A 27,727-nucleotide genomic window follows, 5' to 3' on the forward strand; every position below is an offset into this window, starting at 1 on the left:
TGACCGCTCTCAATTACTGAGGAAGTTTCAGTCATTCTTCAAAGCGGTCCATAGCCCACTGACCACCTAAATCGCAGTTTATGCTACTGGCAAACAACCAAAATGGCACATGCACCTGAGAATTGTTTCTTTACCGGGATAACAAATATTACTTGTGGTTCGATAAAGACAATTTTTTTTACTAAATAAGTGTGTTGTCCAAGTAAAGAACCATCTAAGAAGCTGTAACCTTTCACGTACGAAGGCCACCGAATATGATCTAATTCTGACAAGGGCGGGAAAATCGTTCGCATGAATAAGTAGAAAAAGATGGTTTGCCTTGCCTATAGGCACAGTCTCAGTATAATTATACTAGTGGCCACGTAAAACTGTCGTTATCCTTATCCTGGCCATGAAGGAAAAAAGATTGCCCTTCACTGTAAAAAAAAAACAATTAACTGGAAAATGGCGCATTCAAGAAATCCGCGAGATTTTTGTTACCCTTGTTCTTGTGAGGTCACGTAAGTATTTTCAATTGTTCTTTTTTAACTCCTGTCCTTTTTTTTTTTATCAAAGAACTGGTTGGGCATAAATAGATGGGAAAAAGGATCAAAAAGAAAATTCAAATTTTGCTTCGTTTTGTACGTCAAGTAGTCAGAGGAGTCGCGTGTCACGCAATGTTTACTACGCAATGACTATTCCATAGGCTTTAAAGCAATTTACCTAACATTTTAAAAATAAATATATACAAATAAAGAAACGTGTACAGAATAAAAAAGAAAAAAAAAAACAGATCTTTTCTAAGAACATAGAATTATTTCATAAATGGAACTGGTTGATGTAAAAGCTTATTTGCATTTTTTCACGTCTAGGGTTTATTTGTGCTCTAGTAATTCAATTAACATTCTGCGAGTATATTAAAAGAAAAAGACATTCGCCATAGTCTACAAGAACCCGGCGAGGTTGTGCGAGACATTTCCGGTTTAGAAAATCAAGAAATCGTTAAACATAGTGAGGAAGTAGCCTAGCATTCAAGATACAATCGACTTCCACGTAGTATCGTTCTTAATGGAGTTTTGGATCGGTAAAAAAAACTTTCTTGCCTTATCAATCCAGTCCGTGACGTAACGTGAGAAAACAGCCGACCGGACATTTCCAGACGCGACCATTGGTTTCCCCACCAAATGACGTCCGAGAAACGAGCGCAGAAATTCCATACTGATGACTCGTTACTACCCAGATCCGGGTAGTGCTTCTGATTGGTTGAATCAAATTTCCCACGCGGCACGACCAATCAGAAGCACTACCCAGATCTGGGTAGTGACGCGTCATCAGTATGGAATTTCTGCGCTCGTTTAGATACAATAGGAGTGAGCTTATTTGGAGTAAGCCAATTGTTAATTTTAGATAGGTCTTCATTTAGATTTCTGTCAAAAAATTCCAAACTGTATTAGCAACAAAGGTTAGGTGCGTATCATCAGCGTACATTCGTGGTTGAGAATTCAGTAAATCATTTGTATAAATTAGGAATAGGAGCGGACCCAGTATTGTTCCCTGGGGAACACCGCGAGTTGTTGCTCGACAATAGGAGAGCAAGGTTTTAGCCAGGAGGGTGTCCAGCAGGCCTATTGACGCCCATTTTTGGAAGAAAAACAAGCAAAGTTTACTTAATCTCTTATAACTTTATGGGAAAACATGCCTTCTGGACGGTAAGTTTTCAATGTCTGGCTAAAAGCCTGTCGGAGAGTGAACTATTTACAAAACAAATCATCGTTGTTTTCGACAATTTAAGTAACATCTAAACCAACTAAGTGAGATAACGTCATTAACGTATTTGTATGCCCAGTTATCCGAAGCAGAGCGGCAGCAGGGGATACAAGGGGTTACGGGGGGTTAAAAGGGATTACAAGGGTTGCAGGGGGTTACAAGAATTACAGGGGATTATAAGGGGTTACAGGGGGGTAAGTTACAAGTTTCAGAAAAAATACGGCGCATGCCATCTAGATTTTCCAGAGTGCACCCTGAGACGGGGAGGGGGAGCTGGAGGGTTAAAGAATACAAACAGCGACGTTCGCCACCTTCCTTCGCTCCGGCCATTTTTTTACTGTTAGATAATATGGTCAATGCATTCACCATTTCGTTAACATTCCATAAATCTATGTGTTGTACCTGGGGAGAGGATTTAAGACAAGTTACAAAATATCACCTGAAGCCAAAAAATAAAAGCAGACTGAGCGGGCTACATAAAATGACTTGTGACCTAGTCTGAAGACTACTTGTGACCGAGATACCGTATCATTTACTATGGACAACTGTCAATGTCTGTCGACAAGAGTGATTTATGTAGGAGAAATCTTGTTCGACTTCTCCTTTATTTAACGGAAATTTCGTATTAACGGGATTTGATTGCTTTGCGTTCCAAATAAGGACAGATGTTCAATATCATTAAATGTTTGTCACGCACTTTTTCGGGACAAATTGATAGATAGCTGGCATTCTCAACAGTAACGCGTAAGCTGTCTGATTAGTGTCAAAAAGGTTTGCCTTTACATGAAGGTACTTTCTTGATATAATCATATTCCCATGCGATGAGAAAATAGACTACGTTACGAACTAGGCCATAGTCAGGGACTGATGTCACGCACCGCATTGTCAGGAGAATGTAACACTGTCCTTGCAGAATATCTTCGCCTGATTAGCTGATAAAATCTCACACTTCGCAACCATTGGTTAGAGCTCTTCATAGGTCACGTTTTCTTGTACACCTTCCTCACTTTTCGCCCTACTCTGCTTGCTACGATGTTTCTTCTTTCGTTCGTTATCGTCGTCGCGGCTTCTTCGTCTGTCCTTTCTTTCATCGCCGTCTTTGTGCCGCGACTTTCGTCGTTCTTTTTTCTCGCCTTCTTCCCCGTCCTCACCTTTATCTTTTTGTTTCCGTTGCTTGTGCTTCGTTTTTGATTTCTCGCCACTCTGCAAGGAACAGCGAAATGCGTGAAGTGAGACCACATTTAAGGAATACAAATTCTAGCAAGTTATTTCGCAGCTAACTATTTGGGAGTTCACTCCTCACACTCAAAAATTCCCTCTTCCAACTGCTGTTGGTGGGTTTTCAACTACAGTACTGCCAAAGTTTTACACTGAGTCAGTAAGCAAAGTTTTGAATCGTTCGGTCATTCATTCACGCCCTTAGATAGTCACTTAGTCGCTGAGCCGGTGAGTCGGCCAGCCTGTTAATCAGCCAGTCGGTTAGTCTGTCAGTCTATCAGTGAGTCCGACCATTCAGCCAGCCAGTTAGCCAGCCAGCTACTGAACCAGCCAGCAAATCAGTTAGTAAGCTAGCCAGCCAGCCACCCAGTCGGCCAATCATCCAGTCAGTCAGCCGTCCAGTGGGCCAGTCAGCCAGCCAGTCAGTCAGTTAGTCAGTCGGGTCATTTCGTACGTCACGTAACGGACACGGACGTGTCATGGCTAGAACTTGAAGAGGAAAAGGAAAAAAAACCTACCCTGTGTTCCTTTTTCTTACGGTTTTTACTCTCATCATCTTTGCCTGCAAGAAAGGCAAAATGGAAAACATTAGAATACAACTGCCATATTATCACAGTGAAATTTAACACCTGATAACTTTAGGTGATCCCCTCCCCTTCATGTTATCAAATAAAAAAGCACGCATAAAGGAACGCCACTACGCTTTTCGGATCACTTTATGTTTCTGTGAAACTACCCACCTACCCCTCCCCTGAGCCAACACTTTGCCCTAAGTAAGAACTAAGTGTTAATGTTGGTTTAGGGGAGGGGTAGGTGGGCAGTTTCACAGAAACGTAAAATGATCCCGCTTTTCCTTCACAGCCAAATTATCAAGCATTGAGAGACTTCATGGCACTTGTAAGAAAAACGACTTTTCGTTATTATTACTGGGCTGCCTGTGCGCTCAGTCATAAAATGGGCTTTCGGTCGTCTGCGGCGAAAAACGGCCTCCCGGGGGAGGGAAGACACGAGGGTCTGGTACCAAGAAACGATGTTCTCACAAATGGTTTCATAAGAGTTTCTCTTGCACGGAGCCTTGCACGGATACTTTTTGTACCTCGCCTGCGCTCCCCCTGAAAAACCCACAAAGCGTTGCGAACCTGAAGAAGGCTATTTGCGTTGTTCGAAGCGATTCGATCATGGGAGTCACTCTATAATTTTTTTATTGTTCGAGTTTAAGTCAGTTAGATGATGTTGGCGCTGGGAAACTCAGAGAAATGCTCGCGTTGCATTCAAACCGACACGCCGTTCACGGTAGGTTCACACTAAAAGACTGAAAAGATGAGTGTGAGCGTCAGGTTTGGAACGCCGTGGCTACTTCGTGAACTATCGATCGATGTAGTACATGAGCAATTAAGAAGCACAATTTATGAGCAAGGTATTTCACCAGTTGACGACACTATGGCTGAAGACTTGATTGTAAGCCTTCGTAGTCAGTGAAGCGAACAACTCAGTTGCCGATGAATGGCACTACGCACGTCCATGAACGAGGGACGTGACAACTTTGCCATGTTAGAAGACTGGCTTTTCCTTTAAATATTTCCTTCTATTTAATGCAACACACGCCACTTTGGAGGTCTAAATTTCGGATACTGAGGATAAAGAAGACACGGACAAAAATAGGGACTCTGAGAATTTCGCACACAATGCACAAGTTTAATTCACCGGGACATCCCATCCGGGAGCTTCACAGAGAGCGACTTTAGGAAAATAGGAGCTATCACTGACAAGGTTTGGTGACTGAGTAGAGCATACAAGTGTAGCCCACGTCGAGGTTTCAGGGGGTTTGCTTTTGTTTGCATTTGTATCTTGCTAAGCTTTTATCATTAAATTTGTACATGATCTTGTGATCACAATTCTGTGTTTTCGCCCATTCAGCAAGCACGCTATATTGATGTCAGCTTAGGCGAGTTTCAGAAACATGCTTTTAAAAGTTTTCAGCTCTCGTGATGTTTCTTGATATTTCTTTTACCATTTTATGAAGATGTTAACTGAAGTCACCGCAAAATGGAAACTTAAAAAAGCGTATAATTCATTTATCTCGAAACATAACACACATGACTTATACGACCTTTATTTTCGTAAAGGTGTTTTGAATACGAACGAACACAGTCAATGTAAGGGGCAAAAACAGCATTAATACAAATGGACCATAGGGTTTTAACTAATATAAGGGTCAATTATTGTGCATTGAGATGAATCGCTTGAAAAGAGAGACTTCGCTTGAAGATGTGATCAGAAGTAAACAAAGGCATAATAGTGCGTAACGTTCAGTCTTTTTAATACCCAAGGAGTCACTGTGAATAGTGTTTCCATATTGTTTAGCTGGCACAAAAACTTCGGACGAGTTATTAAGCGGGATAGTTATCTTCCATGAAGAAAAGTTCGTCTTGGGTGAGACAAACAGGACTGGAGCGAATTTTTAACTCGCATCGGTATCAGGTAAAAAATATGTTATCGATCGTTTCATCTGTTTACATTGTTTGAAGTGCGTGCTGGTGAACGCAACATGCGAGCGAGAAATCTTTAAACTTTTTTAGGTCTCAAAATGCAAAGGATTTTATTCCTTTAAGTTAGAGAAAAATACCATGAGGAAAATCTTAAAACTGAATATTTTTCTTCTTGTGGAAAAAATAGTGCGTTTTCTTGTAGACTGTGGACCGCAAATTAGGATCGCACTTTTCACAAACATGCGAATTCTGAAGTTCAGAAGCCAACCGACGATTGCGTTTTTCGCTGCTGTCAATCATCTTCATCAATCACGGGTTCAAAAGGTCATGGTTTGTGATTTGTGGATTTCGATCCGTTTTGTGTGTTTCTCTGTTTCAAGGTTCGTTGCTTGTGATCGTAATTATGATTGACGGCAGCGATAAACACAATTGTGAAGGTGGCTTTTGAACTTTAGAGTTCGCATGTTTGTGAAAAGCGCAGTAAAGTCTCCCTGCAGTCAGTGAGGCCCCTGGATCAGGCGGGATCAATGGGCAGTTAACTGTCTGTTTTAGTATACTTCTGGTTTTCATACAATACAATATTTCTGTCTAGTGTAAATCAGCTCGTTATACTCGTAGAACGACGACAATTTTTGGATTTTCCAGTTACGTCAAATTAGTTCACGTTATACTGTCACGCTATATTTTGGGGCACAGAGGGATTAGAGGAGGGGTACGTGGAAATAATGCAAATTGTTTCCTGCTTAGAATTAATGGCTAACTTGTCTATTTTTATTCATAATGGTGGAATTTAAAAGTTATTATACAGCCCCCACTTAAAAATGGTACTCTTTTTTTTGGTTACGAAAGTCTTTCAAAAGGGTACAATGTTCTGAATGAGTTTATGTTTCAGTCTCACATGAGGTTCTGTCGCATGGAATGGTTGCCGACAAGGTTTTATGGTAGCCTGAGTGTGTATAGCCGCCCCCTCCCCTCAGAAAAAATAGCCCCTTGGCAGCCCAGTTAAAAATCGCCTTTCGGCGATTCTTGTTATTTCTAAACAAGGATTCCCTTAAACGCAAGCTCTTGGACAAACAGCGATCAGCTGCCCTTTGGAGTCTCAATTCACGAGAAGAGAAATGGTAACGAAATGCGTCCCGCAATTGTTCCTCGGATCGTTCTTGGGGACGCGTCGGTCAGCTATTGGTCAACTTTTTCCTTATTCCTAGTAACAGTCCCAGAAGTCCTTGCGACAGTTAACCAGGCCCATTTTGACTACTCGTTTTTGAAATATTGTCCGCAGTTTTATGTCAAATTTTCTATGAACGGAAAAACATGACCAAGGAAGGTAAGAAATTAAGAAAATTAACATCCGTGATCATCACTAGCCATGATCTCATTATTAAAATGTTTTCCTTGTACGGAGCCATGTGGATAAAATTAACAAGTGATAATTTTCCTCATGGACTTGTTTTACTTACTTGCATTAACGTCGTCTTCGAAGCCAATATCGATTAAAGAGCTGGGGGCTTTTGAGGTAAAACAAACACGGAGTGACAGTTTAGTAAGGATCTGCTCAACTTGCTAATGATAATAAGTCAATGCATTGATAAAGGACATTTTACCTTCTCAAGTTATATGTCGACTTAAGGGTGCGTTCCAGTGGGATGATCAGGATAAGGAACAGTGCTGATCCTAGATAATTCAGATCATAGCAAATAAAGGACAGAAGGAACCACCCTGGAATAGAATTCATCGGTCCATTTGATGTACCATGATCACAGTGATCTCGGATAACTGATCCTGATCCGGATCATCTAAAAGGAACGTCGCATCCAAAGTGAACTTCTAAGGACACTGGACTAGTCTACTGCGTTACGCAGCCGTTCGGTGTGTTGTGATGCAATGCTCTTGCCCACGAAGAAGAAGAGAAGAGTTATGTGAGCAAACAAAAATGGACAAAAACTAGAGCATTACCACATCATCTACACTTGGAAAACAAAAAACACAAGCTAAAGAGGTCTATTGAGCGACACCAATACATGTAACACTCACACGTTGCCGTTGTTTTGGCCTGCGGTTTCATCTGTGAAGTCATGAATTTTTCCCACTCATCCATAGGAATTGAAGATGTCGAGGGGTCCTGGGAATGAGAGTCTACGTTTCTATCAAGGAGGGAGAAACAGCATAAGATCAGATCAGAATTTAAAGTCCAGTGCTATAAAGACCTTTAACATGGAAAGAGTATACTTTGCAAACCTTCCTGAGTACTCCTTGCCAGCTGGTGATTTTCGAAAGGAAATCTAGGAAGAAAATAAAATATAGATAATCTGGTAAAAAGAAGATTATCGGCGTTGTTTACTTCTATATTTCATTTTCTACACCACCTTGATAAAGGACGAACGAGCGACCATTTAGATGCGACTTCAAAGCATAAATAGACAAATAGAAAGTGGTTCATTGACTTTAACTTAGACCGCGGTGTAAGGCAATAAGTAAACATATACAACTGTTTCTATACGAGTTCTTAAGAATAGGTAAATGTTTTCATGGTCTAGACTGTGCGTCTTCTTATTCTAAGGTTGGTCCGGAGTCGAGAGCGGGCAAGTTGAAGGGAATGCTGATTTCTAATTGGCTACCCGAGTGGACAAGATGACCCATCTGACCCGCTCGGGCTTTCCCGCTTAAGTCCCGCAAAAAAGTTCTCTTAGCGGCCATATCATAAATCTTGCACTGTCAAGATGGCTGGATATTAAACTCGTTTTGTTTTTTTTCCCTCTAAAAACAAAATCAAAAACACAAAAACGAAACTAACCAAAACAAAGAACGAATGAATGAACGAGCTTAATGTCTCGCCATCTTGATCTCACGCTTAGTCAATGACTCATAATTATTTACATGTTATATTGTTCCAGTAAATATTAATTGACCGAATAACAAGTGACAATTTTGATTGGGAGCAGCCTTTCGCTTCTCCTCAAGGAAAATAAAACGCTGCTCAAAGTCTAGCTCTATAAAGTTGATTAATCCCATTCAGTTTCATATTTGGAACCGCTGGGAAATATGAAATGGTAAAACCAATAATTACTATACTTCGGTAAAACACTGTACAAAAATTGCAGCCATTTTTCAAGGACTTTTCAAGGTCCACATTCGATTTTCAAGGACCACCTACCAGGGATAAAATCTCACAAATTGTACAAAAATGCACATTCCCAGTCTATTCTAACACACTTTAAGGCTTGAGCTGTTTGCTTCACCAACGTCTCTCCATTTTTCAGTTCACTGGTCTTAAATTGATAGTTAATTATTGCATATAAACAAAGAGCACTTTATGTTGACCTGATTTATATTCTGCCTTGGACATCCAAAAGCATTAAAAAACACTTTCCAGGCCACTCTATTCAAAGTTAAGGAAAATTCAAGGACTTTTCAAGGACTTCCCCTAAAATTCAAGGACTTCTCAAGAGTGTGCGAACCCTGACTGTCCTTTTATTAACCCGTCAAGTCCCAAGATAGATCAGCAACTAATTTCTCCTTGTGATATTAATGCATTATAACCCAGAGTGGTGACGAGAATTAAGGACATGATCACAGAAGATAAATATCATTGATACTTCGACAAATTCTCCCCAATACTTCTATTGGAAACGTATAGGGACAAAAATGGGAATTTGCATTTTGATATTTAGGGTTTCAACGGTCAAAGAGTAAACAATACCTTTGGATCTGTATCAGGTGAGTTTAACCAATCATCAACATCTTCACTCCCGAGACCAAATCCATCTTCAACTGGCTGCATCGGAGAGGCAGAGCTGACAGGCATTTCAAGTTTTAATGTTACACCTTCATTTCCCGCTTTATTCCCTTTCTTTTCTCTACTTCTTCCATTCTCCCTTTTACTTTCCTTTTTCCTGTCCTCGTCGCTGTTGTCTTCATTTTCTTCCTCTTCACTTGATGTTAGCTCGACAGCAATAGCTGCAGACGGTTTTTGCGGCTTTTTAGCGATTTGTTTTTCATCTAAGTCATCGTCAATGTGGTTGGTGACCGCAGGCGCAACACTATCGTCTTCAGAGTCGATGTCCTCTGCAAAACCTGCCACCATTGGGTTTCTTGTATCGCTGTCGCTAAATAGCAAAACAAAGCTCTGTTAACGACTCCTAATAACAGCTATTACTGGCCAAGCACAATAGATGTTTGGCAGGGTGGCAATACAATAAAATAATCAGAACTCTCGGCCAAAGGCGGGGAAAAACAAACAAACAAAGCAAAGCAAAACTAATGCAATCACGAAATCGAAATTCCATGCAATTGATACTTACTGATCATAAATTGAACTCACAAAAAAATCTTTAAAACATGACTTACAATGTTTATTTTGATCAAGGCGAAAGGAAACCGAAAACACTTTTAATTGATTCCCCCCGCTCCCTGTATTACCTGTCGCTCTCTTCGCTGATATCCTGCTCAACTTCAACTTGTGCCGGTTGCTTCTTGGCTGAAGATTTATTTGGCCTTTTTTTGTTTCCGCCTTTCTCCTCGTCTAAGAACCCTGCATCCAGTTCCTCTTCCGGCACAAACTCGTCAATATTTGTCGATGAATGTGACCATCCGTTTTGTGGAGCTTCTATTAAAATGAGCAAAACAAGTTGCTAACTACTGTTAGCTGCGCCATTTGTTAACGACTTGGTGAAATAGTTTTTTACCTTTCAACAATGCTGGTAATGCCAAAACGTGTTCATTGCCGCAACAAATTTAAATAAGTTGGCAGTGCTCTAACTTTTCTTTGTTTCGTGTTGCAGCGCCTGGTGCGAACTTCCGACTACGGCCAAAACTTTAGAGCCATTAAAATACGACTGTACCCGAGGTATATCGCTGGAATCTTCCCTTCGGGCTCTGCAGTGAACCTACAACTATGCAAAGTTTCAGCAGTCCTCTCGCCGGATTCCCTAAGTGTGGGATCGATAATGCATGTACCGCATGACTGAAGGTTAAAAATATCTGCGTTTACCTACCTTCACCAGCGTCTGTAGATGAGGGTGTTTTCCGCAAAGCTCCATCTTTTTGTGATTCTCCACCATTTGAGACGTTGGTGTTAGGACTCTTTGCTGGGTTTTAAGGAAAAAAAAAGATTTTAATCAGCTATGTTCTACTGAAGCTGCTGTATTAGATTCGTTACATCACTGGCAGCGATCATATTTATTGGTATCTATGTAGTGAGTGTAATCATGAATATGACTGTCGTTGACAGTGACTGACGTTTCGACAACCTGTGTGGTAGTCATCTTCAGAGTCAAAGTGAGTTGTACCACGTCAGTTGATGGTATTAACTTCTGGTTATTGACCTGATTGGTCAATTTAGTCGCAATGTTATTGGACGTCCTTCCATGATCTAAGCAACATTGCATGACCACGGCTTACTTTTAGTTAAAATAATCTTGCGCTTTCTTCTACTTTTAAACTTGTTTAGTCAATTACTACTAATGCTGTTTTGTTAAGGTATTGTGTAGAGGATGAAGAGTGGAAAGGTCTTGTTATATGACACAACAAAGACGTAAGTAGATCCAATATAGCAGACTTTTGACGGAAAAACAGTCTTAATGTTAGATGTCATGTGATCAATGACCGCGCCCTTGTGAAGGAAAATTTCGCTGCCGAATCGGAGACTTTTGGCGGGAAAATAATATCATTATTAGATGTCACATGACCCCGAAGCGTCAAATGAGAACATACGCTGTAAAGGGAGAAATGTATTTACCTGTTGTATGGCTTGAGGGAGTGGTGGATGACAAACCCTGCACGCCATCTCCAGCTGCTGCCGCAGCGGCGGCTTTCTTAGCCTCGTGATCTTTTCTTCGCTTGTCCAGCAAGCTAACAAATCTACAAACAAAACCACCACTTAACTTTCATGTAGTGTTTTAAAACAATAAATCATACCGGTGAATTGCAGATCATGAAATTAAATGAAGGGATGATTGTTGCATAGACATGTGCAATTTATGAGAAAAACGTGAATGGTTTGAAAAATTCGTCGGCGAATAATCATAACGGACAACAAGCTGACAACCAAAAGAACCTATCACGCCTCGAAACGAGCGCGGGAAAACACTTACGTGCAAGTTACAATCAGTTTGGATTGTTATGATAAAGTGGCGTGATATTGTTTAGCCAATCCAGTGTTCAACCAAAGTTAAACGCTCGATAAGGAAGCACAACGTACTTGTCGTAATCTTGTTCTTCTGTTTCTTTATGAATCTGCAGTTCTTCAAGGGTGGACTATCATAAAAGCAAGAGATAAAGCGCCATTAAGAAATAATTTATTAAACAGGACTGTTTGCATCTGATAAGCCTGCAACGTCTCACAGTGCTGTATGATGTATGACATCATCGTATTCGAAAACCTCCGTTTCCGTCCTTCCACACAAATATGACAATTCGGCGTTTTCAAAAATCTCCACTCTAGGAACCCTTTTCAGAAACCAGCGTTTTTGGTGCCTGAAAAAGCCGCGAGTGGAAAGTTAAAAAGGAGAAATACTCTCCGTTCGGGAAAATTTCCGCATACGTGAGGGCGGGGCGTAAAACTTAGTTGACACATTTACAAATTAATCATAATAATCTTTGAATACCTCTGTGTCTATTGCGTTGACCTGCAACTGCTTTAACAAAGTTTCCCTCTATTCAAGAAAAGCAATTGTATTAGCAATCAAAAGAAAATGACACTGCGACAAAAGCATCTAAATTCCTTCTTTTTAAGGTAAAACTCATTCTAGACTCTTAAAATGTTGGTGGCTTGTGACTTAGTAAAAAGAAAAAAGAAACAGATGTATAAAAGGAAAATGTGAAAGTCTTGAAAATCGTAGAGTCGAGACCCTTGATCTTTAGAACCTCAAAATAACTTGAACCAAAACTGACTTCCTTTTCCCCCTCAAACTCTTTAATTTTAATCCCAATATCTCGAAGTTCTTGATAATTCAAACCAACTTTTTCGTCCGCAAGAGGTTAAAAAAAATGGATTTCCCAAAATGAACATATTGTCGGTACGTCAGATTGTTTCCTGAGGAACCAGAACAGAGTTTTCAGAATGTACATGTAACTTTTCATCTCTGAGCTGTTGGATGAAAATATGTACACTGTACATGTATGTTTCGCCAACGAGTCGTTTCGCCCCTATGTTCGCAAACGTCGTGAGTCGTTTCGCTTGCGTGTTAGGTCGTTTCGCAAAACGACTTTTAACATGTAAGTGAAACGACTTACAACACGTAAGCGAAACGACTTACAACACGTTAACGAAACGACTTACAACACGCTAGCGAAACGACCTAACACGTACGCGAAACGACTCGCGACGTAAGCGAAAAGCACGTAGGCGAAACGACTAGTTGGCGAAACGACCGGTCACCGCATTAATTGCCTATTCCAGGCATTCAGATGGTGGAGTATAGCGCAGTCTCCCTTCCCAGACCCTCACCGTTTTTCCTGCTCACAACACTTTGCCTCGTCCCCATAATCTGAATGCCTGGAACAGGCTGATGTATTAACGGTTATCTCATTACAAAACCGTACAATGCAAACAAAACAAGTTAATAAGGGCGCTAAAAGAGTGCAGTTGTTGTTGCTGGTTACCAAGATTTTCGATCGCCATGAATGTATGACAGAGCTATTTACCGCAGCTCACCTTGGATTAACAGAATTAATAACAAAAGCATTCTTTAGGAACACCTATAAGATTAACGAGCAGTAACTAACCTGTAACAATAAAAATGGTAAATTGAGAAACTTGTGAATGTATTTGAGTCCAAAACCATTCTTCATTGATGTCTCAGCATAATGCACTGGCGGAGATCTATCAGGTCTAATAAACACAAGCTCTGGCGTTATTATTAATACAGTAAATACAAACTCACACAGAGATGATCGCACCACGTAACTGCACACTGTGTATGACTATTTGTCAGTGTGCAAAGAAAGTCGTGTCCGACAAGAAAGTGAATTTTGGGGGGGAATTCAAACAGTAATCAATCCTGCTGGTCAAGAACTCTCTTCGGGCTGTTGAAATGACTCTTGAGATAGAACCTGTACATGCTAAAACTGACTTTCTTTGCACCCTGCTTGTTGGTTTACGGTTAGCCTGCGTGGCAGGCGTTCGAAAGGGAAGGGGAAGGGAATTAGGGCGCGAGACCACGCGCTCTCGCGCGCGCCCAAATTTCCCCTTCCCCTTCCCCTTTCAACGCCGGCCACGCAGGCTAGTTTACGGTCATCTCGCCACCAATGAAATCGCCCCCAAGAAGTCAACTCGCCACTAACGAATAACTCTGAAATAATTGACACAGTTTAACACCTAGGATTACCCAGGATTAATACCTAGGATTTACTTTTTTGTCCAGCTTATTCGATACAGTGTAAGTCGACCCATATACAAATCTTTCGATCCTAATTGACAATCCTTGAGTCGAACGTCTTATGCTCTCGCTAATGTAAATACTAATAATGATTCTGTGAATGTAAGCTAATGTACACTTTGACATTAATTTTGAGAGATTAAAAAACTGGCAGAAACGCTTCACAACCACTACTCATTTCTTTGAAATATGAAAATAAAGTAACGGTTAAGAAATTTCCGTTCATGAAGGTTCAAAACAGGGCTAAGCTCAGTTCTATTCAAGGTGGCGAGATGACCAGATAACTGCTTGTTAATGTACAGAAAACAATGGGTGAACAAGAGTCCTGGAGTCCAACAAAATCGACCAAGTCAAAGAAAGGCTCTGTTAGCAGAGTGGGTTTTTTTTTCAGTTGTCATTTGTACTCTCTCAATCATCATTTGATTATTCTGTTTGGGGACCATATTTACAGCCTCCCTTTACACAATGATCACTAAAACTAATTCAATGCTGCGCTACATGTGCCAGGACTGTTGAGTAGAAGTCACACTGTGTCAGTCTACAGCTGTGCATGTACCGGTAACCTCTCTCTATGATGCCCTTGATTGGAAATTTGGGCAGTTTAAGGCCTCATTTAAATAATATTTTTTACATACCTCTCTAAGTGTTCAATAAATGCAACGGCCTCCTCTTTTGGGACAAGTCTGTGCTCTCCCATGTCACGGTGATTTGCCTGCAAGCAAAAAAGGCCTCGAGGTGCTCAACTCTTCAGCATTTTGGATAGTTTTGGCTCTTTATAGCCAGACAGCGTCAAGAAAACGGTTTGACAAGCCCAGGGGCGAATGGGTCAATAACTCACAAATAAGTCACACTTACCAGAACCAAAACAGGTATATGAGGTGGTACTTTTGGGAGCTCCCTTTCAATGTACTTAAATGTCCTGAAAACAGAAGACAGTATTGTCATTTAACAGAAAATACTCCTTTCTTCTGTGGTCTAAAAAGCTCATTACAAGTTATTTCAAATCCTCTCCAATGTTTGACAAGGAAAGATGAAAACCAATTCAAGGTCATTATCCATTCAGCCAGTATGAACTTACCAGTTTATTATTATTTATCTTTTTTCAAGACCCTTGGCTGCTTATAATACTACCCTACAAAATATTCATGCCTTTTCTACCAAAACTGGTAATTCAGACCCCAAACAATACTGAAACGATTGAAAAAATGACGTCATTTTTTTGTGTGACCAATCAGGGGAGACCTTACGAGCAGCTCCTACACAACATTACTGGTAATTCGGCAGTAAACTGTTCAATCAGTAATCATCATTCCACAAAGCATCCTGCAGAACCAGCTGTAACAGAAATTTTCCAATAACTAAGTGATTCCTCGCACACTGATTGGTCAAGATCTATGGTCGATAAGAGTATAGACCATAGAAATGACGTGATGGTGGCACAATTAATTTGCTCTCTCTGGCTTTCCTCATGAGTGCTACTTTCCCAGAATAATGTCAACAGAAATGAATGTCAAAAACTATCGATGTTAGATAAAAAACAGATTGACAACAATTTTCATGGTCTATCTCTCATTGACCATAGAAATGACGTCAAAATGTTCCATTCAATGTTTATTTTGCAGACTTTTTGGCAAAGCAACCCATGAAATCAACACTGCAGAAAGGAGAGAAAAGTGATAAATGTACCACTTAATTCATCTTGTGTTTAGGAAGTGTTTCAAAAATTAAGACCGGGATTGTAGCTTGATTCTCAATTAGAATTATTCTTCTTAGTCACATGGGGCTAGGAGCCAAAGAAAATTGAGAACCAACCGGGTAAACAAAAAAAAAATTAACAGAAATATATACTGTAATAAGGCAATACTGACCAGGGTTTAGTGATATCCATCGTCATGAGTACACCATGAGCACCTTTATAGACATCAACAAACTCTGCATCTAAAACATTCCCATCCTTTTCACCCTAATGATCATTGGAACCAAAATTAATACACATTTAACCTTCAAATGTGACACAAATCATATTTCTTAAAAATCAATATACATATACATGTACCATACAGCTACTAGCCTTATCTTCCAGGTTTACTTAGGATGCCATGTATTTTTTTGAAGAAGTGAGAAATGAAAACCATACTTTTGTACTTCTATACTGTAGAAATAGTCATTGAAAAATGCCAGTCCACCTTATAAATTAAGTATTCTTAACACAAAGTCATAGCAGAACAATAATTATTAGAAAACACACAATTATTGTATTAGTCCCCTACACAATGTAGATTTTGTATTATTCTACATGTGATATACCATTTTATTGTAACAAGTTTCCTGAAGAACTGAAGCAGGAATATAAGAAACATAGTAAAGTAGAATATGACAGAGAATAACATTCATTGATAGACCTCAAAGACTTCATCATCAAGTGTAGAAAGAAAAGCACCAGCAGCCAAATGCTAGAGACAAAAGAGTGTAATAAGAAAGAGAGTAGAAGAATAATTAGTGGTAGGGACTACAGCATTGTACATGTACATGTACTGCATTATAAATAGAATTATGGGCAATACATTTTGACATGTTAGTAGAGCTCTCGCATGTGCGAAGCTCGTGCACAGCGGTACACCATGGGTAAGAAAATCTGGTTATCTACGCATCCAAAAAATTTTGGTTCTGACAAAATCGTCTGTCTGCATATCCACCCCTTCATGTAAGCTGGGGTGAAATTTTGCATTTTAAGCACCCCTCATGTTTATTGGCTTCCCAGACTTTAAGAGACAGAAGAAAACAACAACAAAGCCGAGTCTTTCTTTCAACTAAATTTTAATGTCTACATTAACCTGGAAAACAGAAAGAGAGCTACAGCAAGAAATAAAAACAGCAGAGACCAATCTCGTTGGAAGAAAAACATGAACATTATTTTTATGGTGGCGGTGAGAAAAATAATGAGAAATGCTAATGGCCACCAAGGTGAAAATGAGCAGCAGTGAAAAAAAAAGTGAACAGAGACACATACAACATTTCCTGCATTAAATGTGTAACTAGGAAGTTTCTGGAAGTTTCACGTTGTAGTCGTGCAAAACAACAGCAAAGACATGTACAAAAAAGTGTGCTACATGTGCAGAGTTTTTTTTGTTTGCTTCTTAGATCTACTGTTGTTGTTTTTTACCATTCTTGTTGTCTTCACTGTTTCTTTAGCATTACACAATTTTATATTTTCTTTGAGGAAACTATAAATATTAAAGAGAGCTTCACTTTTAGCCCTGGCTAAAACTATATATTTTCAGGTGGAAGCTATTGTGAAATTGTAAATAGACCTTTTCACCGATACGGTGGCCATATTGAATTAATTCGATTTAAGGAGTATTATAGGATGCCCAGGGGGCATGAGCACATTTCGTTTGTATTTTCGAGCGCTTTCCGGGACATTTTTTCGTATTCAAGAAAAAATGTCCCGGAAAGCGCTCGAAAATACAAACGAAATGTGCTCCTGCCCCCTGGGCATCCTATAATACTCCTTAAATCGAATTAATTTAATATGGCCGCCGCATCGGTAAAAAGGTCAATTAAGATTGAACGAATAAAGTTGAAGTTGATGTTGAAAGTGACAAAAAGGGGCCCTGTTGGGTTACAATTCCAACAAGTGACATGACCTTGAAACAGCAACACAAAACAGACAAAATGGCAATGAAAGACACAAAGATGGGTTAAAATTGTAACAGTGACAAAAATAAGGGCAAAGACATGTACAATAGTAAAAAATGCCAACAAGGACATCAAGCAATTTCTTCTCAATGGGCAAAATGAAAGGTTTTGAAATTCAGAAATAATACATGTAGGACTTAAATACATGTACCCCATCCCCAGCCGTAAGAGAGCCTCAAAAACGGAAACACAGGACAGAAGATGCAACTTTGCACAAGGTAGAGGAGACCATGAGTCATGGTGTTCAAGTCGCAGGAATTTCTATAGTATGACTGAAGCACATGGGAAAACATTGTTTAAGCCCACCCATGCAAACAGACAGTGAATGTTCAGTTACCTCAGGTTTTTCATTCTCTAACTTTAGACCACTCAGAGATGACTTTTTATTTCTTCCTGTTGAACAAAGCATGTCTCAAAATTCCCATAATGTACAGTAGCAGTACTGTAAAGTACTACACGTACTAGAAATACGTTTATCACAACACCCCACAATGCTCCGATGGGGCAGCAATATGAATAAATTGTAAGTAATAATAAGTAAAATATTGTAAAAAAAAAAACCAAACCAAAACAAAACAAAGAAAACAAAAACAAAACGACAAAAAACACAGGGAAAAAACATTTCCTCCAGCAGGAGTCAATCCCCGAATCATCAACGTGTAAGCAGGGTTTGAGCCAGGCCGCGCCAATGCGCCAATCCCGCACTGCAATTGGAATTATTGTCTCTTTAAAAAACGGCCAAGGGGACAATTCAAAATTTAGGGAAAAACTCGAAAGGAAGCACACACCAAGAGATTTATTTTGGTACAGAAATTGCAAGCTGAAACAGAAGGTGGAAAGTATAATTTATCGCACCTTTAAAGTTCATCCCAAAGTTACGTTTCAGTCACGCTCTACTGCTATTTTTGTCGGAAATCTAAGACAGGGCTTCTGATTTTTTGCGCGGTCGCGGAGCCGGGAAATTCACAAAAACACGAAAAATACCGCAAAATTCGGTAGAAATCTTATCAAATACATGTCTGTACAACATATTTGAAACTTATTTCAGCTATAGGGGCTATTTACTTGCCGTAAACGTGCAAATTTATCTTGGAACTTCGTCACTGAAACGTGCAAACAGATTATGTTGCGAAAACTGGGCACTAGCCATCATGTTAAAGGCTTTGCCATTGGTTCATTTCTGGAGCGTATTGTTGTTGAAAGAACAAATGATGACCTATGTTAGAAAAACGTTAAAAAGGCTGGTCTGATCAGCGCAAGACCGATGGATTTATAGCGAAATTTGCCTCTAAAATAACCACAAAATCGGCGGTTTTTTACCGATTGCTTTTCGGTGAAGTTTGCCCCAAAAACTCCCGCGAAATCGGCCGATTTTTCCGCGAATTTGTCCCTAAAAATCCCGCGAAATTTGACTTTTTCTTCCGAGACCTATCATAGGCCCTGCTAAGAAGACAAACCCCTTTGCATCAGCAGAAGGGTGTACAAATTTCTGTCCCCCTAAAAATGAAAATGTCCCCCAAAATTTTAGCCAAGGGGACAAATTGTCCCCCAGTGATCAAATCCTAGCTCAAACCCTGTGTAAGGTCACCATCTTGTCTTTTGTGTCACAACACCAAGTGTTAAACGTTCGCGATAAATTACATTTAATATGTTTCAAGTTTTTGCCCATGAAATTCTCCCAGTAGACACTATTTGAAGCTGATAGAGCTGTAATCTATGAAGAATTAAAAGGTTCAGGGAAAAAGAGCAGGGTTCTGACAGTAAAAGCTGTACTTTGACTCATTTTGTCTCATTTGAGGAACATAATACATGTACAGCTGTATATGGCAGACAAAGCAATAATTACATGCAGGTGTCTCACAAAACTGTCCTGAAGTCTCTTACTGAGAGCGTTGTACAGCTTGGAATTCTCTTCATCTACATGAGGAGAATCTGTTACGATTCAGCAATGTTCAGTAAACATTTTTTTTCACAGAGGATGAATTATCATATCTGCCTTTCATATCCGCAGTTTTTTTGTTGTCATTTTCTTTTTCGTTGCTCACGCTGAATTTCAAGCCACCATTTAAGTGTTGCCCGGAAACCAAAAACTGCACCTAAACGCTATGTCAGACTGAATGATGTCAATTGGAACTTAGTTGCAACATCGTTGCTACATGTACTAGGCAACTCCAGCTACCAAACCAATAGAAATATGACCTAAGTAAAACCACACTTTGCTTGGGACCCTCAGGCAATGTGCATGGGACAAAATATTATTATAAAAACTCGCTTTTGCAAGGAATAAAATTATCCCTAATTATATCGCTTTGTTTCAGTATTTGTTACCACTATATACACATACAATGTACATGTAAGATGCTTCTGACTGGGAAATTGATTCCCTAGCTTGAGAAAACAGCTAACATTAATTTTGCGATGCCACCAATTGTCTCCCCCCAAAATGATATCTGAGGAATGAGTGCAAAAATTTCATACTGATGACAAGTCACTACCCAGATGTAAACCAGAATGCTGGCATTGCAAAACATCAGCTGTTTTCTCAGGCTTCAGATTTCCCAATTCATCCAGAGAAACACAGAGATAATTATATGTACAGTACATTTCACCATATCTGAAATTATCTTAATCCATGCAATAAGAAAAAAAAATGAAAGCTTGGTCTTAAAATAAAAATATTGATCAAAACTCAAATGTTCTAACCTCCCCTGTTATTCACTTTATAAATTTATGTTTCCAAAACAAAAATAATTATAATCACTTGGGTGTGGATGTCGTGAATTGGCTTACCTTTGTCCACTACATCCCAGACTTCCACTTTCACAACATCATCTGTTGCTGCATAATACAACATGGAAAATAAGATTTATTAAAGGATTAAAAGCAATAATTATTAACATTACATTGTGAGACTTGCATGAATAATCAGCAAGTCTTAATTTTTGCAAAGAATGCCTGTACGATCACCTTCACTTGCCCAGACCAATAAGGAGTTTTGTTAGGTGGTCTTGTTAGGTAGCTTTTATATGTAAGTCTGTGAGCAAAATCCTTTTGGGTGATAATTCAATTCTTGTTGGCAATACTTTCACATGTTTTTCAAATTACAAAATAGGTGAACAAGTTGGCATCTTAAAACCTTTACAGCTGTACATTGCAAGTGTACACTGTGTCACCACCACTTACTTCTGTAATTCCAGTGTATACTTGCAACCTGTAGAAGGAAAAAAGTGACAATTTACCATATTCAGTTGCTTGGCAAGTGGGGAAGCAGAAAGGAAATGACAGCAGGTAGAAAAATTGATAGAAAATTTGCAATTGCACAAATAAATTAAGAGATATGACTCTCAGTAAATACAAATGAATGGATAATAATTTATTGCAAGGAACTGAAAATGGGGGTTAAAAATAACCAATAATTCATTAATCAATTATTATTATTATTATTATTATTATTATTATTATTATTATTATTATTGTTGTTGATAATATTATTGTTATTATTATTATCACCTTTTGACCTCTAATTCACTGATAATAAAATGATGACCCAGTTTTCAGTTCTAGGATTCAACTGATCAATGAAATGACAATAACAACACAGTCAGACACCTTTGTGGTCTTCTCCATAAAATGGACACCTACCGTAAATGACCTATTAAAAGCCTGAGGCATCTATTTAATTATTCTAGGTGTCCAAGTGGGATGTTTAACAGATACATGTAGGAGGCAAAACCAATTTGCTTTTGGTGAAAATATAAAGAGACTTTAAAAATAACAGAATATCCACTCCATCAATTGATACATCTAGGCTATCTAGAGATCCATATCGCTCTTTCAAGTCCCAACATTGATGTCAGAATCCTCAGTCATCGTTATTGTGTTGCCGTCATTAGTCTATCCTTACTTTAAACTTGACATTGAACAAGATGAAATATACAAACCCTTGTTAATCAAGCAAGAAACTGAATGAATTGAATGATTTTGTACCTTTTTGATAATTCCTATTTTCAAATAATTCTCATAAGGAGTGTCTATTAGAAAGGGGGCATTTATTACACAGGGGTATCTAATACAATTTTAACAGTGTAGAGCGGGGGGAGCGGGGGGGGGGTGGTATTAGATAAGAGGCATTTATTTGTAAGTGGGCGTTTATTAGATCATTTACGGTACACATTTTATAGCTGATGTTGGCTCTTCAGTCATTTTCTTGACTCTCTTTATTAACAGTAATAGGTGGACACCTCTTTAAGACAGACACTCAGTCCTGGTTCCAACGGTGTCTTTTTTAAAGAGAAAGAGGGCTGTCATCAAGTTATTTAAGTACCTGAATTTCATTTGTTGGTATGTACTGCTCATTGAAAGGCCTTCCTTGGAGTCTTTGAAAAAGGCAGGACTTTCCGGTATTTCTGTCACCTTTTATAACAATTTTCACTACAAGAGGTTTAAAAAAATAAAACAGTGCAAAACCTTCCACAAAGATGAAGGATTTATCCCATGAAAACAAAACTGGCTAAATTGCAGGATACTCGGCCCACTAAGCATCTAACTTTAAAAACTGCTCCTGTAGTCCTGCAGTTGTCCTATTTGCATAATAAAATCAGACATCAACTGCAGGAGTGCGGGACTGAAACTCGTTCTATAAGCACACTACATACATTTACTTGACATCGACTGTGGGAGCGCTAGTTGTATACCCACTTATATTCACTTTTCAGTGTGTGTGGGTGTGCGGGAGTGTGGGAGTGCCGGAATGAGGAGCACTCATGTGACTCACTTAGATTGAAGTATTCGGCATACCGGTAATAGAAAACAACTGCAGGACTACGGGAGCAGTTTTTTAAGTAAGTCATTTAGGGGGCCGGGTATTTGGAAATCACTCCAAAAAATAATTACCAACCAATGTATTTTAGAGAAAAAGACGGTACCATAAATTATTGTTTAGTAAATAGAGAGCACACAGGGTCATTTTAAAGGGCATTTCGATTGGTGGCAAGGACGTTTCCATACTTCATCATATTTCCCCTATTAGACTTAGGCCATTGAATGGTTTGGTTTTTACCTCTGATGTCCGACAATAAGTTTAATAAAGCATTCACGCTTCTTGATAATTACCTAATTTTTGCCACTGTTGAACATGTTAAATGAAAAAACGCACTGTGTCAAATATAATATTATAAATTTTGGCCAGTTTTTAGCACCCTTTTTTCCTAAAAGAAGAAGTGTACACGGCATAATTTACATTTTAAAATCAACGTATTAAGAGAAACTTTACTAGCTGAGCATCATGCTGAAAAGATAAACGAAAAATATAACTCAAGACTGAAATAGCATTGATCACTGCTGATCATCAGTTCATTTGATTGGATTACAAAATAATAATTACTGGGGATATTACGTTACGAAGAGAAACCCAAAAACTTACTGTTATACTGTACACCACGAGCGAACTTTCGCTGCAAGGCCTGGCCCATGGCTCGTACTCCCAGAGGAGTGCTGATCTTCGAATCCTCATTGCCGCCCTTAGCCCACTTCTTAAGGGCAGAAAACATGGCTGAAGGGTAACGAACAACCTGCTTTATGGCGTGGACATCACTTAGCGTGTAGATCCACGTCGAGTGATAAATGCTGAATACTTTTAACCCAAACGATGCTCAAGGGAGGCATCGTGAAGTGACATTCGTGGCAAAGATGGAGGATAGCTCGGTTACTCAGCCAAAACATGACGTTTTGCAAAGAATGACGGGAGACATCCGACGCTCTTTGGGACCTCTGTCCGCTGGGGGAGGGAAAAAAATTGCACCCCGTTAATTTCATTCACTTATAGGAACAAAAGGAATTGTTACCATAGGACACCAACATGGCCGCCGTTTTGCGCACGGTTTCCCACTTCCCAGTTCCTCTGCCAAAACTTTGCTTGCGCTAAATAATAATCCCGCGGTCTATGTAGGCTAGTAAGATTATAGTAAGCGGGGCGAGAGAGGCCGGCGAGACCATGAGCCGGTTACAATAATAATAATAATAATAATAATAATAATAATAATAATAGTTTTTGATGACCGCCTTAGCTGGAACGAGCAAACAAAGTACCTAATTTCGAAGGGGGGAAAACGCGTAGGAATGCTCGGCAGGCTTCGCAGAAGCCTCACTAGAGAGAGTGCAAATGTAGTGTATTGTAGTCTAATTAGGCCAATTTTAGAATACTGTGTAAGTGTGTGGGGCTGTTGCGGGGAAGGTCGTAAACAAGACCTTGAAGCCCTCCAAAACCGGGCTGCTAGGATAGTGGCTTGTACTGTGCGCAGCAAGCAGGCATTGAACGTTCTGAAATGGCCCACCTTGGAGGAGCGCCGACGTCAATCTGTTTTTAAACTCGTTAAGAAATGCCTGCAAGGTCAATGTCCCCAGTATTTTAAACAATATTTTAAACGTAATAATACAATCCATGCGCGCGCTACTAGACAAAGCAACCTCTTACATCCGCCTGCTGTGAGAACTGAAATTGCAAAAAGATCCTTCTATTATTATGGTTGCACTCTTTTTAACGAATTATGTTAATGATATTTCGTGTTTTACATCTTTTAATCTTTTAATTGAAAATAGCTTTCTATTTATATTATTACCTGTATTAGTGTAAAGTTTATATGTTTAGTGTGTTTTTGTGCGTTGTTGCTCAGGGCTCCCATTGATAACAGACAGCTTTTTGCGTCTGAAGGGGCTACCCTGAGCGGTATAAATTAATAAAGGTTCTTCTTCTTCTTCTTCTAATAATAATGATAATAATAATAATAATACTAATAATAATAATAAAAATGGTACGAACACGAACCAGAGACCGTGACACACAATAAAGATAACAACATCACCATCATGTGGGACATGCCAGTCAATACTGATAGAACTATAACAGCGAACAGACCAGATATCATCGTTAAAGATTCAGTGAATTCCACCTGCAAACTTGTTGATATGACTGTTCCATCAGATAGAAACATCGCACTGAAGGAAACTGAAAAAAAATGCAAGTACAAAGACCTAGAACTAGAAATACAGAGAATGTGGCATATGAAAACCGTAGTGATCCCTGCGGTTGTTGGTGCGCTTGGTACAGTGAAGAAGGGTATGGTAGAAAACATCAAGAAAGTATCAGAGAGAGCTACTATGACAGAGATTCAAAAGATCTGCATGCTGGGATCTGCACGAATCCTTAGAAAGGTGCTCAGTGTATGAACAGAATGATTGACTTGAATGACTGACGCTCTAGGTGCATGGTTTGCGCCCGGCTGATGCACAAAAAGAACACCAGCAAAGACTGTGATAATAGAGACAATAATAATAATAATAGTTAAGAAGAAGAAGAAGAAGAAGAAGAAGAAGAAGACACCAACAGTGAAATGGAAGACAAACCACATAAATAAAGCATTGTGAAATTTACGGACAAAACGCCGACACAAACATCGTTTTTTGCATCGTAGAACAACTTCCATTTCGCTTTGCTACGCAGCAGATTCAAGCACAGAACAGGTAAGTTTTTATCTCTTATCCGTTTGATTCCCACTAAGAGTATGGGCTCCCTATGGTAAAGTCCTCTGGTAAAACTATTACACAAAGACTAAGGGACTACAGACAGAGCCCAAACTGTAGTCCCTCATTTCTCTCCCCCCCCCCCCCCCCCGGGTCTCGCCTTTCTCGCGTGGGGTGATTTTCACGCGCGCTTGCGCTTCGCTCGCTCTACTATCCCTGATGAAAAAATGGGGACTACTCGTAGTCTACCCCTTTTACACAAAGTAAACTAACTTTTATCAGCGTCAGCCGTTGGCCTTTCGGCTCGATCTATTAGCCCCGAATTATGAAAGGAAAGCATTATGCAGAGGATACGTACAACACAAACTTTAATCATCACTGAATAATGGCGACATCCTAATTCTGCTGTTTTTGTGAATTAACTACAATAAATAAAGATGATTTTTCGAGAGTTCCCGGTGTTTTGGACGGCCAAACTGTCGGCTTGTCCAGGAGACTTAACGAAGAAATAAACTGATAGTGAACAGAGTGAAGTCATCCTGTTCATGGACTCTCTCCTGGATGTGTAGTATGTGATGTGCCTTCTTGCATGTAACAATATCGATGTCACTATCAGATGATCAACGGAAATGGGGGACACGAATGTTATCGCACTGAACAAGAACATACTTATTCCGGGTTGACCTGAACTAGTATAAGGGAAACTGCAAGGATACTTCGTTACTCATATCTACCAAAGCAGCCCGAGGAATTGTCGCAGCTAGTAAGTATATTTTACTACAACGATTTCTTCTAAATGAGGGGTAAAAATTCACAGTTACTACTGTACATATATAACTAGGCTCAATACATTAATTAAACTTTTTATGAATTTACAAATATCACGAACATTATTTCAGTGAATATGAATACACCTCACTGGAGTGTTGCTCGTTGGGTTTTGATTGCTTTTTGGATTGTCACCTCGTTGCAGCGATCTGGTAAGTTTAGCTAAGTTTCCAAATAATCTTCATTTATCTAAAGTGAATAACATCTTCATTGTCGATGGTAGTACTGGCACATCAAATAACGCATTTTTTTCCCCGCAGACGCAATCCGTTGGACAAGACAGCCTGAGAAACCAACGATCCTGGAAGAAGGCCGTTCTTTAGTGCACCTTGTCTGGAAATTTCTGATTGAAGGAACCTCTGAAGGGGCCGAAATTCTTCGAGGTGTCACATTTCGAAGGCAAAGGAATGCTACTGATTCACCAGTAGTTATTGCAAGCAACAGGAACGGAGGAGCTTTTACTGTTTTTCCGCAATTTCGTTCAAACTACAATGCCATAGTTCCAGCTACACTAATTCTGTTAAGAACCGTGGCCAACGAGCCAGATTTCATCTACTCAATCGAGGTATCTTTCCTCAGAAATAATCTCCCTCAGCCGGGGTTTAGAGATGCAGTGCAAGTTATAGTTCGTGGTAAGCATTTAAAACTGTTTTGAAGGCTCGTGTTTCTCCCGATTTCCACCATTTTCTTTCAAAACAGCATGTGAAACAACGATGTACGCTTTCATTCCCTTTCCTTTCAAGTTTAACTTATTGCGCCCTCTTTATTTTCATCATCTTCTAAAGAAAGGCATTACTCAAACCTTCCCTTAGTCAAATCGCGTTCTTTGTGAGAGTGATCTAAAACCAAACACACTTTGCATCGCCTATGCCTATTTTTATCTCCCCTAATTCATGACGCTCCACGAGTCGGGACTGAAAAAGACAGCGTGAGTCGATCGGTGCAGCCACGCCTTTAAATATGGCAGATATTCGAAAGAGCACCGCGGTACTTGTTAAAGCACTGTTTGCGGAGGATTTTTTAGGGAAGCATGTCTATCCCCTGAAACTTCTCTTTCCAAATGCCATAAGAGATCCTTTGTTCAAAATGACAAGAATAGCATCAATTAACCGTAATTAAAAAACAAAAGTTAGCTTTCTCTTCAATTATGAATTATATATTGACCCTCGAGTATAGTCATCGTTTTGGTTTAATTCGACTCCCTTAAAGAACGGTTTTCGTGACACACTTAACAAGCACTTACAAGTTGGAGGTCAGATATCATGATTTACTGAGATAACTCACTTTAAGAGTGAAACTTACATTGCGTTTTTCACTTTGCCCGAAACTTATGAAATTTCTTACACCGCGGCACAACCACGAAACACTTTGTGCTCTGGGCCAGAGAAACCAGCGGAAACGTAGTTCTGATCAGCAAGAAACATGAATCATCAACATAATAGAGTAACCAATACAGTCCAACATCTCTGTATAACGGATGCGGTAATAAATTGTTATCAAAACAGAATATTTGCCATAAAATACCTGAGAACCCAAATTAAAGTTCTATTTGTAAAACGTAGATATATTTTTTAGCAACTACTATAATTTGCAGTCTGTCTAGTTTGAATTTAATTTGTAATTGCATGGAGTGGATGGTATGGTGGACCGTTGAGTTTGGTACGTTTTCATAACGTAGTTGGCGTTTTTTGGGTGACACTAGCATGAAAACGGGCCTTGCAGGCTGAGAGTCTGATATCAAATCGTGCCAATGTTCACTTAACCAATGCAAGACGTTCCTTGATGATTATATTCGTCGTTTCCGTACAGCAAAAAAAAATCAGGTTCCATCAAAGCTTGACCATAACAGCT

At 39.4% G+C, this 27,727-nt stretch overlaps 2 protein-coding genes across 7 annotated transcripts in view; one reads left to right on the top strand and one right to left on the bottom strand.

The window, feature by feature from the left end:
* Positions 1 to 2,045: 2,045 nt before the first annotated feature.
* The window catches only part of LOC140939212 (rab-like protein 6), a 40,065-nt gene continuing 14,383 nt past the window's right edge, over positions 2,046 to 27,727 (bottom strand). Inside the window, exons 1-20 of one of the 2 annotated variants that reach the window (XM_073388786.1) lie at positions 22,953 to 23,218; positions 21,855 to 21,961; positions 20,714 to 20,741; positions 20,321 to 20,368; positions 17,868 to 17,923; positions 15,700 to 15,794; positions 14,687 to 14,750; positions 14,467 to 14,543; positions 13,179 to 13,284; positions 12,059 to 12,106; positions 11,653 to 11,708; positions 11,191 to 11,312; positions 10,448 to 10,540; positions 9,873 to 10,059; positions 9,154 to 9,559; positions 7,692 to 7,735; positions 7,488 to 7,597; positions 6,914 to 6,961; positions 3,483 to 3,526; positions 2,046 to 2,949 (exon numbers count right to left, since the gene is read on the bottom strand). In XM_073388786.1, coding sequence (XP_073244887.1) covers positions 2,710 to 2,949; positions 3,483 to 3,526; positions 6,914 to 6,961; positions 7,488 to 7,597; positions 7,692 to 7,735; positions 9,154 to 9,559; positions 9,873 to 10,059; positions 10,448 to 10,540; positions 11,191 to 11,312; positions 11,653 to 11,708; positions 12,059 to 12,106; positions 13,179 to 13,284; positions 14,467 to 14,543; positions 14,687 to 14,750; positions 15,700 to 15,794; positions 17,868 to 17,923; positions 20,321 to 20,368; positions 20,714 to 20,741; positions 21,855 to 21,961; positions 22,953 to 23,079 — 2,106 coding nt within the window. In that variant the 5' untranslated portion in view covers positions 23,080 to 23,218 and the 3' untranslated portion in view covers positions 2,046 to 2,709. Of the gene's footprint in view, positions 2,950 to 3,482; positions 3,527 to 6,913; positions 6,962 to 7,487; positions 7,598 to 7,691; positions 7,736 to 9,153; positions 9,560 to 9,872; positions 10,060 to 10,447; positions 10,541 to 11,190; positions 11,313 to 11,652; positions 11,709 to 12,058; positions 12,107 to 13,178; positions 13,285 to 14,466; positions 14,544 to 14,686; positions 14,751 to 15,699; positions 15,795 to 17,867; positions 17,924 to 20,320; positions 20,369 to 20,713; positions 20,742 to 21,854; positions 21,962 to 22,952; positions 23,219 to 27,727 lie in introns of those variants that run through there. The other variant, XM_073388787.1, reaches the window with a different exon arrangement.
* The window catches only part of LOC140939211 (scavenger receptor cysteine-rich domain-containing group B protein-like), a 74,279-nt gene continuing 72,061 nt past the window's right edge, over positions 25,510 to 27,727 (top strand). For 2 of the 5 annotated variants that reach the window (XM_073388784.1, XM_073388785.1), the window contains exons 1-3: positions 25,512 to 25,811; positions 25,948 to 26,028; positions 26,137 to 26,508. In XM_073388784.1, the coding sequence (XP_073244885.1) occupies position 25,811; positions 25,948 to 26,028; positions 26,137 to 26,508 (454 nt within the window). In that variant the 5' untranslated portion in view covers positions 25,512 to 25,810. Of the gene's footprint in view, positions 25,812 to 25,947; positions 26,029 to 26,136; positions 26,509 to 27,727 lie in introns of all 5 variants that reach the window. The other 3 variants (XM_073388781.1, XM_073388782.1, XM_073388783.1) reach the window with 3 other exon arrangements.

The sequence above is a fragment of the Porites lutea genome, chromosome 5, assembly GCF_958299795.1.
Source record: "Porites lutea chromosome 5, jaPorLute2.1, whole genome shotgun sequence".
Classification (NCBI taxonomy): Eukaryota; Metazoa; Cnidaria; class Anthozoa; order Scleractinia; family Poritidae; genus Porites; species Porites lutea.